General features: G+C 43.0%; 1 protein-coding gene across 1 annotated transcript; it reads right to left on the minus strand.

Moving 5' to 3' along the window:
* Positions 1 to 521: 521 nt before the first annotated feature.
* On the minus strand, positions 522 to 14,660 carry FETUB (fetuin B). Its single transcript, XM_045296453.1, has 7 exons — positions 14,395 to 14,660; positions 13,971 to 14,081; positions 12,261 to 12,348; positions 7,753 to 7,931; positions 6,772 to 6,867; positions 1,851 to 1,934; positions 522 to 1,017 (listed from the first exon to the last, which is right to left on the minus strand). The coding sequence occupies exons 1-7, from the start codon at positions 14,617 to 14,619 to the stop codon at positions 646 to 648; spliced, it is 1,155 nt and encodes a 384-aa protein (XP_045152388.1). The 5' UTR covers positions 14,620 to 14,660; the 3' UTR covers positions 522 to 645.
* Positions 14,661 to 17,756: the final 3,096 nt, after the last annotated feature.

Genomic DNA, 17,756 nt, shown 5'->3' on the forward strand with positions numbered 1-17,756 from the left:
ACCAACCGCCAGTCCCCAACTCCAGAGATGTCTTAAAGGGACCTCAACTTACAGCGACACAGTCCACAGGCTAGGTGTCCCACAGGTAGTGTAGCCTTTAAATTGAGGCACAGAACAAGCAAGGCAGCCTCACACTGGTCCAATGATCAAAGAGCGAGAGACGAGAAAGACGAGGCTCACCACGCCATTTATCTCTCTGCCCTTCAGTTAATCCCACTTGTGTTTATCGGCCAGGCTGGCACAATAAACTATCTCAGTAAAGTAGAATTGGGATCATGATAGGGGAGGGGAGGCGCAGAGGGATGGGCGGGCAGGGCAGGTAGGGAGCATTTAAGAACTAGAGGAAAGTTGTATGTTTCATCGTTGCTAGGCTGAAACCTTTTATGGGCAAGCAATTGATGACGGAGAGAAGCATCTCTGCACCGCACAAGGTCTTGGACAGGTGAGGGGATGCAGTCAGTGCTCAAGGGGAGGGTCAGTCTCATTATCTCCACTCTACACCAACACAACGAAGACCAGGGTGAATGAAAAGACAATTTTTATTTGCCCACTTTCAGTGTGTGAACTCTCCATCTGTCTGTTCCTTCCCCACCACCTCTCCTCTCTTGCAGGGCAGCCCTCCTCTCAAGAGTCCTCCAAGTGTGCTCATGGGGGGAGGGTGAGGGGGTCGGGGTCTTGGGCTGGCCCTGGGCAATTATTATGGTGTCCTTTGGGGAAAGGCAGGACATGCAGCTTCTCCTCCACGGGCCCCATGAAGAGGAAGGAGATATCCACGTCTTCGCCCAGGGGGTTGGTGGTCAGGTCCAGCTGCACGGGGAAGGCCTCATGAGGACCCTGTTCTTGGGACTGTTCAGGCTTCTCCTCATCCAATTTGGGGAGGTATTGGACTGATCCTTTTGGCTCCGCCTCTGGGGGTGAGTCGGTGAGGGTGGTGTCTTTCTTCTGGAGGGCGTCCACTTTGGGGCGGTCTGTAGGCTCCGCATTAACAGCAACACTTACTTCTCCAGGGGCAGGAGTCTGAAATGAGCACATTTTTTTTTTAATGCAGAGTCCCATAGGGAAAGCCCCAGCCTACTGCTATTGAACTAAACCATTCCTTGGGGGGGCAGTTTAAAGGGAGATGAAGGCTTAAGAAGTAAAAGAGTAAAAAGAGCCAGAGGTCTTCTAGAGCAGTAGAAACTACTGAGCAGTTCTACCCATTGCAGACATGGACAAAAGTCCAGGAGCGGTAAATGAGTTATGTTAAGTTTCCCGTGATGTTCTTAATTCCAGTATTGTTTATTCTGTGTCAGGCTTTGTGAGGGACCCTTTATCTAGGTTCTCCCATAGGTTTCTCACAGGGATCTGAATGAGGAAAACATTTGAATCCCATTCTAGACACAAGGCAACTGAGATGCATGGAGATAAGTACTGGCTCTGATCACACAGAGTGCGGGTGGCAGAGCCGGACTGGAACCCACATTGCCTATCTCCATTGCCCTCTCAACTATGTCAAGCTGCCTCAATATAAGCGCTCAATACAGACTCCTGTAAAGGGATTGAATGCTTCTGTGGACACAAGTCCTTCCTAGAGTTCTGAGTTAGGATTCTTTGGGGCACTGTCATATCCAGAAGCCTATTACAGCTCAACTAGCAGGCCCTTGTGTCTGAAGGGCTCTTCCTGACTGTACAGGACTTCCCTGGGGTAAGACAAAGTGAGGTGAGTCTTTGACCAGTAACGTGTGGCCACTAATATGGAAATCATCGTTCTTGGAAAAACCAGTGGAGACAGTAGATTAAGGGCAGCTAAAATACAGACAACTCTCTTTTTTTCTCTACAAAAACATAATAATTAGATTTCATAAAAATACCTCTGGTTTAAAGAAGTCACATTCCACTGAGACAAACTTTTCAATGTGTCTTCGACTCAGAGAACCTTTACAAAGAGCAACCGGCTAAAAGAAAGTGAAAATACAATGTCAAGTAAGCATTATGATTATTGTTACTGTTACATTATCAGTGGCTGTCGAGTTGATCTCAACTCATGGCAACTCCATGTAAAATGATCATAAATAAAAATCAACGTGGCCCTCTTTTGTTGCACACAGTCAACGTTTTCCTGTGATTGACATAATAGGCAACCCCTGAAACAATTTGCTCTCCAGGAACCTCTGGGCGAACCCACACCCGTGCCACCTCAGAGAACCCACACTGGATCTGGTCCACAGTGAGCAGAGTGGACCAGGATGTTTCACAGAATCCTCTTTCCTTCTTCCCAAACTTGGAAGAGTCAGGATTCTATAAGAAAGAGCCGGAGTGAGAAAAGAAAGGAAAAAACAGACCCCCTGGTCCTTTCCTCATAGCAAGTCCTCAATTCTGGCCTTGAACTATCAGGAAAGAGACTTTACATGACATGAAATAGAATTTGGGGGATGGAATATAAGATAGAATTATATGTGAGGATTTTTGATTCAGAATTGACTGAATAGAATCTCTTTTCATACCTGCAAGTCTTATTACTGAAAACAATAGGGAAGTTTTTTGATTGGCACATGTATTAGTGTAGGTACTCTAGAGAAACCAATCCACAGCAACTCATGTATAAGAGAGTTTTATGTAAAGAAGTGTGTATCACGAAAACATCCCAACCCAATGCTGCCCAAGCCCACAAGTTCAACATTAACCCATTAACCCAACACCAGTCCAAAAGTCCTCCACCTCACAAAACAGAGACAATGATGCCGACTGCAGGAGGAAAGCTGAGTCAGTGAACGAACAAGCATCTCAGCACTAGCAGGGATCTCCACACGGCTGCTCCAGCACCCAGGGCTGCATCGGGTAGATCCATGTGGCTTCTCCTTGGGGATGGCTTGTAGGAAGTCAGTTTTGCAAGCTGAAGCAGGGAACTGCTAAGGCAGCTGCACCCTGGTGGAACCATCACAAAGCAAGAGACCCCAGAGCGTGAAATGGCAAGGCTCACCACCCATTTATCCCTCCACCTTTCAATTAGCCCCACATGTGATTATTGGCCAGGTTGGCACAATTAACTAACTCAGCACAATACATCGTTGAACTACGAGGAAGAGAGACACCAGAGTATGCTAAATGTGCTTTTCCAATTGTTCCCTGAGAAAATTCAGAATATTCAGTTAACTAGATACAAAGGGATTTTGAGAGACATATTTGAGGGTCAAACATATAAATAGGTTGAGCATAAATGAATGGAAAAAAGTTAAGTCATACAAATAGTAAGCACAAGGGAGTCTCAAGGTGTCCACAAAACATCAAGGAAACACCTGATTGTAAGACAGATAAAAAAGCACACTACCAGAAACAAAGAATGATAAAAGGGTCAATCAGGAAACTAACAAATAACACATTCCAAAAAAATCAGGAATAAAACAAAGGTGTCTGCTCTCACTACTTTCACTCCACAATATTGGACAGGAGGTTCTAAATCAGAGAAATTAGGCAAGAAAAAGAAATTAAATGTATCCAGCTTGAACATGATTAAGTAAAATACTATTTGCAAGTAGTATAATCTTATATGTAGAAATCCTAACGAGTACAATAGAAAACTAGCAGAACAGACATCTAGTTCAGAAGCAACAAAGCCCAAATGGAACAACATATCAGCCTGTGTGATCACGAGGTGTCGAACGGATCACTGAAGACAAATGGGTGCATAAGCAAATGTGGCGAAGAAAGCTGATGGTGCCCGGCTATCAAAAAGTATAGCATCTGGGGTCTTAAAGGCTTGAAGGTAATCAAGCGGCCATCAAGCACAGAAGCAACAAAGTGCACATGGAAGAAGCACACCAGCCTATGCAACCACGAGGTGTCGAAGGGATCAGGTATAAGGCATCATCAGAACAAAAAATCTTACCATAGTGAATGATGGGGGGAGTGCGGAGTGGAGACCCAGAGCCCATGAGTAGGCCACTGGAGATCCCCTTGCAGAGGGGTCTCGGGGAGGAGATGAGCCAGTCAGGGTGCGATGTAACAACGATGAGAAATACAACTTTCCTCTAGTTCTTAAATGTTTCCTCCCCGCCCACTACCATGACTAGAATTCGACCTTGCAAGGCTGGCTACACCAGAGGAGCTACACTGGTACAGATAGGAACTGAAAATACAGGGAATCCAGGGCAGATGAGCCCTACAGGACCAGTGGTGTTAGTGGCAAAACAGGGAGGGTGGAGGGAGACTGGGTAGGAAGGAGGGAACGGATTACAAGGGACTATATGTGACCTCCTCCCTGGGGGACAGACAACACAAAAGTGGGTGAGGGGAGACGTCGGACAGGGCAAGATAGGGCAAAATAACAATTTATAAACTATCGAGGGCTCATGAGGGAGGGGGGAGCGGGGAGGGAAGGGGAAAATGAGGACCTAATGTCGCGGGTTTAAGTGGAGAGAAAATGTTTTGAGAATGATGTACAAATGCGCTTTACACAATTGATGTGTGTATGGATTGTGATAAGAGTTGTATGAGCCCCTAATAAAATGTTTTTTTAAAAAAATTAGCAGAACTAATAAGCGCATTCATGAAGTTACAGGCTATCAAGTCAATATGTTTTTTAAAATATTTAATTTTTAAAATATTTTTATATTTTATAAATCTATATATTTGCAATGAACAATCTGTAAATGAAATTGAGAAGACAATTGAATACATCAAAGAGAATATCTAGAAATAAACTTACCAAATGAAATATAAAGCTTACACACTAAAAACTATAAAGTATCATTGAAAGAAGCTAAAGAAATCCTCCGTAAATAAAAAGACATTCCATTTTCATGTACTGGAAGACAATACTTTGTTAAGATGACAGTCCTTTCTAAATTTATTTTTGGTCAATGCAATTCCTATCAAAATTAGGAGTGACTTTTTTGTAGCAACCAACGGGCCTATCCTAAATTGTATGTGGAAATGCAAGGGATTCCGAATAACCAAGGCAATGTTGAACACTAACAACAAAGTAAGAGAGCTTAAACTTCCTACTTTCAAAAATTATTATAATGCTACAATTATTCAGATAATGTGGCACTTGTATAAGACTAGAAATAGAAATCAATGGAATATCATTGAGATTTCAGAACTAAACCCAGAAATTTCAGTTCAATTGATGTTCAACAAGTATGACAAAACAGCCTCATGAGGTATACACTTTTCCACAGAAGATACTGGGACAGCTGGGTGTCCACACGTCAAAGGATAAAGTTGGATCCCTACCTCACACCATATATAAAAACAAACTAAAAATTAATCACTGAGCCACATGTAAGTGCTAAAGCTATAAAACTTTCAGAAAGAATCATAGAAGTAAATTTGTGTGACCTTGAATTAAGCATTTTTTAATATATATACAATACTACAATAACACACAATATAAGACGTAGATAAACTGGACTTTATAAAAACAAAAACCTCTTTTGCTTTGAAGCAAATATAAAATTAAACCAGAGACTGGGAGAAAATATTTAGAAGTCATACATCTGATGAAGAAGATTTTGTCCAGAATATATAAAGAACTCTTAAAATTTTTAAACAAAGAGGCAAACTTTTTTTGAATGGGTAAAGGATTTGAATTTTCCAAAGAAGACATACAAATAGCCAATCAAGGAAATGCAATTCAAAACCATGATGAAAGGTCAACTTATACACCAATAGAAGAGCTCTAACAAAAATGAAAAATAATAACAAACGTTGACAAGGATGTGCAGAAATCAGAAATGTTGTACATAGAGTTTGTCTATGTCCCAGCAATTCCACCCCGAGGTATATACCCAAGAGAAATGGAAACAGAAATATACACATGTACATCCATAGCAGCTTCTTAATAATTGACAAATTGTGCAAACAACCCAAATGCCCATCTTCTGATGAATGCATAAACAAAATATTGTATATACATGCAAAAAATATTGCTCAGTAATATAGGTACAACATGGTGAACCTTGAACACATGCTGAATAAAATGTTTTCTATGCCAGATATGAACCAAAGATTATATAAATCAATTTATCGTATTTTAAATATTCAGAATAAGCAAAGCCCTGGAAACAAATTAGATCAGCAGTTTTCGGGGCCTAGGGGGAGCAGGGGAAAGCAATAACTGCTAATATGAATAGAGTTTCTTGGTAGGACAATGAAAAAGTTCTAAAATTACATAGCGGTGATGATCATCCAACTATTTCAATGTATTAAAAGCCACTGAATTTTTTACCTTAAGAGGTGAAATGTTATGGCTTTAAAATCATATCTTAATAAACCAGTTATTATAAATAGTTAAGTAAGGGGAAGAAAGGCTTGCAGCCTATCTTTGCCCAATTGAGCTTGAATGCACTGTGCCAGTTTACATTCCCACATGTCTTTGCAGATGGTTCAAGGCTCCCTCCCCATCCTTTGAATAAAGGTCTGCTTGATTTTGTTCTTCTTAAAAGGTAGTCTCTGGAATGGAACACTATAATATATTCTACACATAATGGAATTTATCCAGATCCAAGAAGGCCCATCACCATCTCCTGAGGACATTCTGGTTGTACTCATGTTTTTCACAACCTCCTATGATTCCTTTTTGCAATTGCATCACCTTGTTGACTACAATCTCTTATTTTTGTGCCTGGATCTGCCTTATTTCTAACTGCTCAGTAAGCTCTTGGACATGAAAATAAAAATAAACAAAACCCCTCAAGCTTTACAATATCTTTTACATTATTGATGCTCAGCAAATACATATAGATGGTTTGTGAACACAAATCAATTACAAAGACACTCTGAAATACTCACCAGAGAGGCAGGGATTGAAAGTACGCACACCTGAGATTTGAGACATGGTGACTCTGCAATCAAATATTCCACAAAGTAAGCAGGGCCAAACACCCACTGTTAAAACAAGAGTTGAGAAAAATCAATCAAGTCTTTCCATGAACAATTTAGAGATACTGCATCTATAGAAATCAAACATCCTTAGGGTGAGTATCAACACATGTCGTCTGTTGTCTCTACAAGTCTTCCTACTGATCAAACCATGTTTTGTGATTTGTTATCTAGAAAATATAATCACCAGATCTGTACCTTTGTTTCTTTTAAGCAAATTTGAGTGGGCCCTAAATTTTTCCCCTTGGTGAGCTCCTCCCTCGCCTCCCCAACTAGAATAGTCTGTTACATAAAATTTTCTCCATTTGATAGAGATATCAGCACAATCCCAATACTAATACACCTCAATTTCCCTGAGTCCACAGAAGTATCACTTCAGGCCTTAACAGGAAGTGGAAGTTGACTTGCTAAATGTTGCATCTCTCACTACCATTGCGTCAATGCCGACTCATAGAGACCCTCTAGGACAGGGAAGAACTGCCCCTGCAGGTTTCCGAGACTGTAACTCTTTATAGGAGTAGAAAACGCCATCTTTCCTCTGAGGGGCAGCTAGTAGTTTTGAACTGCTGAACTTGTGGATTGCAGCCCTATGCCAGCAGGGCTGAAATAGTGAACCTAAACAGAACCCCAAGGAGACAATGAGTCCATTACCATTTTTTGCCCAAAGGCCAATAAGGGCTCCATCAAGTCATGTTCCTCTTATGAAAATGGCATGGAATAAGTGAAAAACCAAAACACACAGAATGTGCTTAGAGCTATCAAAGTAAAGATATAGTGAAAACTCTTTGAGTATCAAAAAGAGAGTCTTGTTAGTCTACACTTAGCTTAAGAATCTATATAAGAGTGTGAGATACAGCTTATCTATCACTGACTTGGGCATTTTAGACTTACCTGGCTGGAAGCCCTGGTAATTTTGACAAGAGAAAACTGCTTCGATGGGCTCTCACTGTTGTATTTTCCAAGAGACTCAGAGGCAGCTTCCAGAACGTGCTGATTGGACACATCAGCCACATCAATGGAGGTGGGTTTCGGGCAATCAGGGCACATGCTGTGAATCTTTCTTCCATTAACTATTGAAATAAAGGAGACCTATTTACAAAGAATACTCCTAATGAGTTTCAACCTCATAAATCATAGTACATATATACATGCTTATATTTATACCTTTATAAATGTATTTTGCCCCCTACTTCTTTCCTCTATTTCCTTTTACTTTCCTGGTGTCCCTCTAACATGTCCGACCTTTATTCAGCTCTCTGTAGTTTCTCTTGGCTACACTGCACTTGATCAAACCCCACCAGGCATTCTACGCCCTCCTTGCCATTGATTTTAGATCTCTTGTTTTTCCCTTGTCCCTGAGTTTGTTGGCTTCCCCCTCCTGTTATCCTGCATCCTCCTCAGTCTTGTTGTTTTCTCCTTGGGATTGTTTATCTTGTCCATCTTATATAGATATAGAAGGAAAAAAAGCCTATAAATAGTTCCAGGCCTGTCTGCTGATCTTTATGAATGTTTTCTGATCAGGTATGATGAGCTGCCAAGCCCTGCCCCCTGAGTCAGAAGTCTATTTTCAGGATTCCTCAGGAATTTTGTTGGTTTGCTCCCCTTGCTGCTGTGTTGTGCAAGCTTTTGGTTTCGCGTGTGTGTGTGTGTGTGTGTGTGTGTGTGTGTGTGTGTGCCAGAGCAGGCAGCAAAGAACTTCTTAAGAAGAACAAACAAGGAGGCCTCTTATGGTCCAACCTCAAACCCTATTACACAACCACAGTAGTCAAAATAGCTTGATACTGGTACAATGATAAGGACATACACAAATGGAATAGAATAATAAATCTAGAAACAAACACATCTACCTACAGGCAACCAATCTTTGTCAAAGGAACAAAACAAAAACACCTAATAGAAAAGAGATAGTTTTTTCAACAAATAGTGGCTGGCAAAATTGAATCACCATCTGCAGAAGAATGAAATAGGACTCATACCTCACACAGGCACAAAAATAAAACCAAGGTGGATTAGACACCTAAATGTAAATTCCAGAGTAATGAAGATCACGTACGAGGAAATATGAAAAAAAACCTTAAGTGCCTCCTTGCAGGGCATAAACCTACGATCAAACACAATGAAGGAAGCACACACGGTACAAGACATCAAGACTTCATCAAAAAGTATCATGAAAACCCAGAGACTGGGAAACACTCTTTTGCAATGACACAGACAAGGAACGAATCTCTAAAATCTATAGAAAACTACAATACCTCCTTTTAAAAAATTAATAAATCAATTTATTGGGGGCTCTTATAGCTCTTATCACAATCCATACATTAATTGTGTCAAACACATTTGTACATATGTTACCATTATCATTTTCAAAATTTTCTTTCTACTTGAGCCCTTCTTTTGTCCCCTCCACCCCCCACCCTCTCACCCTCATGGACCCCTGATAAATGATAAATTATTATTATTTTCATATCTTACATCATCCAGTTTCCCCTTAGCACATGTTTCTGCTGTTCATCACCCTAGTCAGGGGGGTGAGGGTGTTATATATTGATCATTGTAATCGGTTCCTCATTTCTCCCCCTTCTCTACTTTCCCCCTACGCTCATGGTATCACTACTCCCATTACTGTTCCTGAGGGCTTTATCTGTCCTGGATTCTGTGTGTTGAGAGCTCTTATCTGTGCCGTTGTACATGTTCCAGTCTAGCCGGACTTGTAAGGTAGAACTGGGGTCATGATACTGGGGTGGTGGGGGAGGAAACATTAAAGAACTAGAGGAATGTTGTGTGTTCTGTTGGTGCTATGGTGCACCCTGGCTGACTTGTTCCTTCCTTGTGACCCTTCTGTGAGGGGATGTCCAATTGTCTACAGATGGGCTTTGGGTCTCCTCTCCAACCCCCATCGTTTGCATCAATATATTTGTCAACTGCAATGCCTCATTAAGGAAAACATGAATAATCTACTTAAAAAGTGGGCAAAGTACTTGAAGACAGTTCACCAGAAACCACATGCAATGGCTAACAAACACATGGAAAAATGCCCATTAGCCACCAGGAGATGCCAATCAAAACATCCATGATGCATCACCCTACACCAACAAAGACAATCCAATGCTAAAGAAAACAACAATGCTGTAGAGGATACAGAGATATTGAAAGGCTCATACACTGCTGGTGGGTCCATAAATATGTGCAACCATTGTAGAAAGTGATCTGATGCTACCTCAAAACATTGGGAATAGAAAGTCCATAAGAGCCAGCAATACTTCTGCTCGGGAGATATCCTAAAGCAGTAAGAGACAGGACAGAAGCAAACATATGCACTCTCCTGTTCCGGGTAGCACAGGTCACTAGAGCAAGAAATTGGGAAATGTCTAAATGCTCACCAGTAGAAGACTGCATAAGGAAACTTTGGTACATGCACACAATGGAATACTGTGTGTCCTAAAAGTCCAGTGATGGAACTATGAAACCCCTCATGACATGAATGGTCTTCACTCACTCATAACACCTCTATGCTCCTAAACAATCACAGGAAAATAAATAGTGGAGGAGACCACAACTAGAAGGATAAACACTAAGACAAAGAAAACAGTTCTCTGTGGAAGAGGACACAGGTGAGCAGATGAAGCAATGGATTGGATGGGTGACAGGTATTGATCTGGATAACAAGAGGATAGAGATCCATGACAGGGAGAAGAGAAGTCAGGGCAGTGGGGGTGAGAGAGATTATGGGGGGTGGGGGTGGTGATGGTTGATGAGTGGTTTGAACTGTTGCATACAGAGCTGATAGTCTGAAATGAAAGATTTCTCCCAAGTCGTTTCCCCCAAATATGTTAGACTTAGGACATTACTTGCAGCTAATGATAAATGATTGTCAAACTACCTCCCTGAAGGCAGTCAGTTGCCAGACTACAGGTAGGCCCCGCTCCCTGCTGCTAAGGACAATGTGCTACTTCTCTCTAAAGGCTTGAGACCATTAGCTTGGTTCCTGTAGGTGGGGTTTACCCCCTACTGATAATGGTTTCTATGGAGATCCAGAGAACAGGTCAAACTGTCTCAGTGACATCCAAAGCTAGGCTGCCATCCTGAATCTAGGATCCACCCATCTTGTCACATGTATACCCCCAATCTCTCCTCTTCCTATTGCACGTATATCCCTAGATTGTCCCCCTCTCATTGCTGTAGTACCTATAGTGCAACCCCTTCCTGTGACATATGTCTTTACCTGTAATTAATGGGTTTGCACTCCAGCTCAAAGGCCTGGGTTAGCAATAGAGAGCTCTCTCTTGCCTCCTCCCTTGGACTCTCATTGGTTCCCCTTCTCCTCTCTGGTCCTCACTCCCCTGTTCCCTTTCCCCTTGTCCTCCTTCCCTCCCCCTATCTCCACATGGACCATCAAGCAGGGCTGAGGTGAGCATTGCTAGTATGAAATGTGTCTGACTCCATTATTTCAATCTCTCATGCACTCTATGACTTTACTATAATCTTTATATATATATATATTAACCGTACAATTGCACCTACCGGACCTGTGATGATGTGTTAGGGGCAGGATTTCCACTGACATTCATTCAAAATTTAAAATTCAAATTTTGAAAAAAGGGAAATCATATTAAAAAATTAAAACAAAATAGTAATGATTGTACAAAACTTCTTGATATGATTGAATGTTATTGAATTGTATGATATTTGGATTATGTCTCAATAAAACTGTTTATACAAACAATGAAATAGAAAATTAAAAAAAAATGTAGGAATTTAATTTAACAACATAACATATAGTATATTGATATGGCCATTTTTTTCTCCAATGAAGTCGAGATCGTTGATCATCATTGGGTCTGTAAAGCAGGCTGAGTTCCTTTCAAGGTTAGACTTTCGTGATTGTCATAGCTTATTCATCTGTTAGTCCCTAACATCTCCTGTAGCATCTAACTCGTAAGTTAGTGTTCCAAAGACAGATGTCCTCTGGAAAGGTTTGTTCAGAAGAAAGGCAGGCATAACCAAAAAGCAAAGATTGGCAGTGTGATGGATGTTCAGAAAACAGTGAAGCACCAAGTGCGTGGTGTGGACTCAGGTGAAGACAGGGAAGTAAAAAGAGATCGAGCTAGAGAGGAGTTTGGGGACCAATTGTAGACATTGTGCCATTTATGGTTAACTAAAAGTTTTGGATTTTATGAGGAAATTTTGAAGGTTCTTTGAGAAGATCAATTGTGAGCAGTAGAGTAATATAGGATGCATTTCAGATGGGAGGCCAGTATTGGAAATATTAAAAACTTGATGTGGGAATAAAGAGGAAACTAAGGTTGAAAGGAAACCTATATTATATTCTTGTCATAGTCCTGCTTAATGCTCTTTCTCTATCATTTATTAAAGTGAACCAAATCAAAGTGATCTCTTACCTGGGCGAATTGTACAGTTATAGGCCAATAAATGGAGAACCCTTCTTGGCCGATTAACATAAAACATGGCTTTGCATTGACCATACTCCTGGAATCAAACAAATACCATTTATGAAAACATGTTTTTAAAAAAATAGCCAAAGTTATTTTTTAGAAAGTAAGATGAAACTTAAGGTGCTGTGTGGTTGTTTTGGTTGGAAGAGAACTGGCAGCTAAGCATCACGTTGCTTTGACCTGTTCCTGCTGGGAAGCAGCTATATGCCTCCGGGTTCCCTCATAGTTCGGGGTGAGTTTGTAGATGCATCCCTGTTAGGTATGGCCCATGCAGGTGTCCCTGGTGTCCCCTACCGGCCCTGCTCCTTATCTTTCACAGATAAACAGGGCCTCAGGGAGGCCATGGTGGAGGATGGCGAAGCCTACAGTCACAGTGTGCCAGGAAGCTGGAGCTTTAAACCTCCTTGCTCAAGGGAAACGCCCCTCTTTGATCAGGAACTCCTAACTCAAACTACAGAGGAGTGAAAACTGAACTTCTATCACGATCGACTTCTTAGGCAACTTTCAGTTTGTTAAAGTTGTTAGCATGACCAAGGGAAACATCATTCACAAGGAGGGAAATCACAGTTTTTCTTTTTTTGGTTGGTTGTTTGTTTGCCATTTCTCTTAGATTGGCTTTTATTGTTTCCCCACAGATAAAAATGTGCCTTGTTTTATTTGAATGTCATCAAATTTGCCATGTTTTTAAAATCTTACGGCTTATGGATTTTGAATCACAGTTTAAAATTTTACCCATTCCATGTTTATCATGGAAGCCAATCTTAATCATTGTTGCTGTTTTAACTTGGAGATTTGTTTTTGTTTCCAAAATCAGAAATGTATTGTTTGATAAATTTGGTTAAATGACCAGAAAAAGATATCTCAGTCAGAGTTTACTTACACACATTTACATCAGTGTTTGGAACTTGTCTTTCAAAGCTTCATATCAATAAATGGAAATAAACCCAGAATAAGTGAATAGCAAAAGAACCCTGATATTGTTTTCAAACTTCTTCTATAATCCTCATAAAATAATCAGTTTCAAAGTACGTTGGAGTCTGTGATTTCAGGAGCCCTGTCCTATGACCTTGGCCTCATGTCACTCAAACACAATAAAAAACCCCAAAGCTCTTCCTCCCTCGCTTCTATCCAAACTAGACTCATCCTCGACATTGACTCAATTCTGATTCACAGTGACCTGAGAAGAGAGAGTCAACCTGCCCTGTGGGCTTCTGAGGCTGTAAATCCATCTAGGAGTGGACAGTCCATCTTTCTCCTGCAGAGCAACTGGTCAGCTTAAGCCACCAATCGTGTGGTTGGCAGCCCAGCGCATAAACCCAACTAAATCATTAAGCTTTTGTCTACCTTAGGAGCACACGCTTTTTTTGTGTTCTAACCACTGGTTTGAAGCCTGCAGAAAGGTCCTGGAAGTAGAGGAGTGCAACTCACTGAGCAATTTTGGGGTAACTTTTTAATTCTAGCCTCCGTAACCCCTGAGCATTCTGGAACCCTCTCTGCTTTAACATGCTTTCCTGCTTGTGGCGTTAGCAGAAGTGCATAGGCACGCTGATAAGGGGATTATGAAGAGGGTTCCCGACACGAAGACAGACATTCCCATCCTGTGGGAAGAGGGCAGTCTACCTTCTCTCCCGAGAACCACTGAGAACGAGCACTTACCCTGTCATGCAGGTGCCTCACGTTACAGTCCTTCCATGACTTCTTGCTGAGTACGTGGCAGTAAGTATCCACAACATCCAGAGTGAGATAATACAGGGATCCCGGTCTCTCCTGTGGGACAGAGTGAAGAGATGCACCACAATTGATAGGAAGCAGAAACCCCTACGGACCTGCTGGATGGCAGAGCCAAGGGATACGATGCTTTGATGAATCTGTCAGCACTGTTGAATCCTGAGCGAGTGTTGGCTGGAAGAGGATCCTTGGTAGCCCTTCTTCCTAATGACAACAGGAGCATTGTGACAAGTGGGGCAGGGGACAGAAAGGCCTTCTCCACTGGGCTAGCTTTCTGGAAAACACCTCCCAGCCTGCGTCTCAAGTCCCACCCCAGGAGATCTCCATACACACATTCCAGAGGGACCCTCACCGCCTCTCTGTATTCCTGGACGTTGCTGACTCGGTTCAGGCTGAGCACGTAGCCATCCTTCCGGTCCTTGTTGATGCCTTGTAGGGCAAAGTCTGCCATGGCCAGCACGTCGGAGTCATTGCAGCCCCGTAAGAGAAGCGGGGGCTTCAGTGGCATCAGAGGTGGGGACCTCGCCCCACAGCAAGCGGCCAGGGCGCAGAGCGCCAGGGGCAGGAACGGACCCATCCTGTGGAGAACAAGGTCCTGGATGGTCAGAAGGCAGAGTGGCAGCACTGCACTGGGCTGTAGAGCTTTTATGGCAGATTTGGGCAGTTTTGTAATCATAAGCTGAACTGTTGCCCAGGATTTGAAACATAATGTCCCATTTTATCACCTTGAATTCTAAAGGTGGATGCCCGTGAGTCAACACTTCGATAGAATTTGCCAATGTTTGTAACCTTAGACCACTGAGCAAGCTCATATTCAGGTGTGTAAACAAACTGCAGTTTGCTAACCACTTCCCAAGAAACCCTGAGAAGCATGTGGTGCAGGCGGCTCCTAGAAGGGTTATGTTGGATTCCACTTTGCATCTAGCCTTTCCCTGAGTGAGTCTCTGCAGGGCTGTTGCCGTCTCCTTCTCTCTCCTAGCCCTTCCCTCCAGCCCCTCTCCGCCCCCACACTGATCCTGTCTCAGGGTGGGAGCGTGAGGTCACATGTCCCAGTGAAGCTTAATAAGTTCAGCATTCCTGGCTGATCACCACTTCTCATTAGGTCAGGAAAGCACCCCCAAACACGAGGTTGCCTGTAAGAGGCACAAGAGGTCTGCCTAAAACACACAGAGCAATTGACAAGGAAATGTTCTTTTTTTTTTTTTATTAATCATTTTATTAGGGGCTCATACAACTCTTATCACAATCCATACACACGTCAATTGTGTAAAGCACACCTGTACATTCATTGCCCTCATCACTCTCAAAAGGGAAATGTTCTATTTAGCCTCCTTTGAGTGGCTGAAGGTGCACTGGTGATACAGCAGCTTATGATTTGGGCTGATAACCATAAGGTCAGCAGTTCAAAACCACCCGTCACTGCAGAAGAAAGAAGAGGCTTCCTACTCCCATAAAGATGGATAGCCTGGGAAACCCACAGGGACAGTTCTACTGTGTCCTACAGGGACGCCAGGAGCAGAATCAACTTGATGGCAGCAAGTTTGTTTTTACAGAGGTGGCTTAAGGAGCCCAGGTGGTGCTATGGGTACTGCATTGCCAATCACTAGGCTGGCAGTTGAAACTCACCAGCTGTTCCTGGGGAGAAAGAGGAGGCTATTTGCTCACGACACGATTTACAGACCAGTAAACCATACGCACGGTTGCTCACCCCCAGAATTGACTTGATGCTAGGGGGCAGATCGATGTCCTAGAGCAGTGGTTCTCAACCTCCCGAATGCCGCAACCCTCTCATACAGTTACTCATGTGGTGGTGACCCCCACAATCATAAACTTATTTTCGTGGTTACTTCCTAACTGTCATTTTGCTACTGTTATGAATCATCATGTAAATATCCGATATGCAGGATGTATTTTCAGTGTTACAAATTGAACATCATGAAAGCATAGTGCTTCATCACAAAAACAATATGTAATTACATATTGTGAAATATTTATTTCTAATGACAAATAAATGAAATTTTGTCTTGAACATGATGTAGCATGGGTAGCAGTCTAAATGTAACAACAGTAAACTGCATTGCTACATTTTGCGACAGTACATGTAAAAAGCCAGTCAGTGCAAAGGTTGAGATAGCTTCTTTCTCACCAGATCAGCATATCTGCATGTGGGCCGACAGCCTGGAGACAGAGTGGGGTCTTGGTTCTTAAGACCATCGGCAATAATGTGTTTTCCGATAGTCTAAGGCGACCCCTATGAAAGGCCCGTTCGACCCCCAAAGGGGCCGCGACCCACAGGTTGAGAACCGCTGTCTGAATCAAGTCCGTGGCACAAGACCAGCACAGTAGGCCATTTCAATAGCTCCTGAAGTGGCACAAACATTTTGCACTCGTGCCAGTTGTGATTCCAACCCACCCAGCAGCTTCTCGGAAAAAAACGGCCTAGTGATCTGCTTCCGTGGAGATGAGGGTTGGGGGTGGTTGCCATCGGGTTGACTGGGACCCAGGAGGGGCTAGAGTCGCACGGTTTCCTGGCTCTCCTCTGAAGGGAAGTGGCTCACGAGGCCTTGGTTCTGAGCTCGCACTAGGCGTGGCAGACCATCACCATTGAGGCTAACTGTCGAGTGCTGGCTCCTTGTGGCTCGGAGATTACAGTCCAGAATGTTCTGGGGCAGCCCTGCTCATAACACATGGATTCACCATGAGTCAGAATCCACTCAACGACAACGAGTTGGGGTTGGTATCTTACCACCGCCCCCCTTAGGTTATTTAAAAACTCAGTTGCTTTCGATTTTTTTTGTTGCTATATTAAACATCTAGCATCCACATCTATACTTTCTTCCCTGGAGCTGTATGGAAGCAAATATGGTAGGAGACTAAAGCCTAAAACTCTGCTCTGTGAAGAAAATAGTAACAATCGCACTGTGGACTGAACGCCAGAGAAATACTGGTGGGACTCTTTTTCAGCTTTTCAGAGTTCTGGAAAGTTCTACTAGTTGTGACTGAAACAAAGACAAACACCTTAAAAAATCAAACAAACAAAAATCCCTGCCTGTTAAAAAGAACAATACACCCTGGAGTGTGCATACGGACTCCACCATGACATGCCAAACCAGGAGGGCAACGTAACACGTGGAGGAATCCATGAAAAGACTGGACTACCGGGCCGGCCGGCCCCAACCAAAACCAGCCTGACCCCCACCCTGGAAGTTTGTGCCACAGAGAACAACACTAGACCTTCTGGTGGAGGAAAGGAACTGACCTGCCATACCCAGAAGGAAGCAGGAGCAAATGAAGGGGCAGGAAGAGAGTGGAGCACATCCTGGCCCACTAAACTTTGAGGACGATATCCCTGCTCAGAGCAGCCAATGCACAGAGAGGACCATATGACCGGCCCCACGATGACACAGGACATCCCACACTGACCCATAGTCCTACAGGGGACAACACTGGAGACACAGTATGGGATTGTGCCTGATCTGACTGCACCACACCGAGGCAAAACAGAATAGCAAGGGGAGCAGAGCAGGGAAGTGCCCGGGGAATACCAAAAATAGACTTTGGGTCCAAGGTGTGGCACCCCATCAGACTCGACTGGAAAACTCTAGCTAGATAAGGTAGGCTGGATAAACAATCTGGAGGAGGAAACAATGGGACCGATGGCTCCAGGGGGACATGGGAGCGAGGGGGAGGTGGGGGAAAGGAAGTGGTGTTAAC

This window comes from Echinops telfairi, unplaced genomic scaffold (genome assembly GCF_000313985.2).
Source record: "Echinops telfairi isolate 266 unplaced genomic scaffold, ASM31398v2 ScPeMD7_7407;HRSCAF=8445, whole genome shotgun sequence".
Lineage (NCBI taxonomy): Eukaryota > Metazoa > Chordata > Mammalia > Afrosoricida > Tenrecidae > Echinops > Echinops telfairi.

What these genes read in the sequence shown, in the direction of transcription:
- FETUB (XM_045296453.1), bottom strand. Translation starts at nt 14,619, where the DNA reads ATGGGTCCGTTCCTGCCCCTGGCGCTCTGCGCCCTGGCCGCTTGCTGT. An exon ending in TGAGGCACCTGCATGACAGG is followed by an intron (nt 12,349 to 13,970) that starts GTAAGTGCTCGT and finishes GTTTGATTCCAG; the next exon opens with GAGTATGGTCAATGCAAAGC. An exon ending in TTTCAATCCCTGCCTCTCTG is followed by an intron (nt 1,935 to 6,771) that starts GTGAGTATTTCA and finishes ACTTTCTTTTAG; the next exon opens with CCGGTTGCTCTTTGTAAAGG.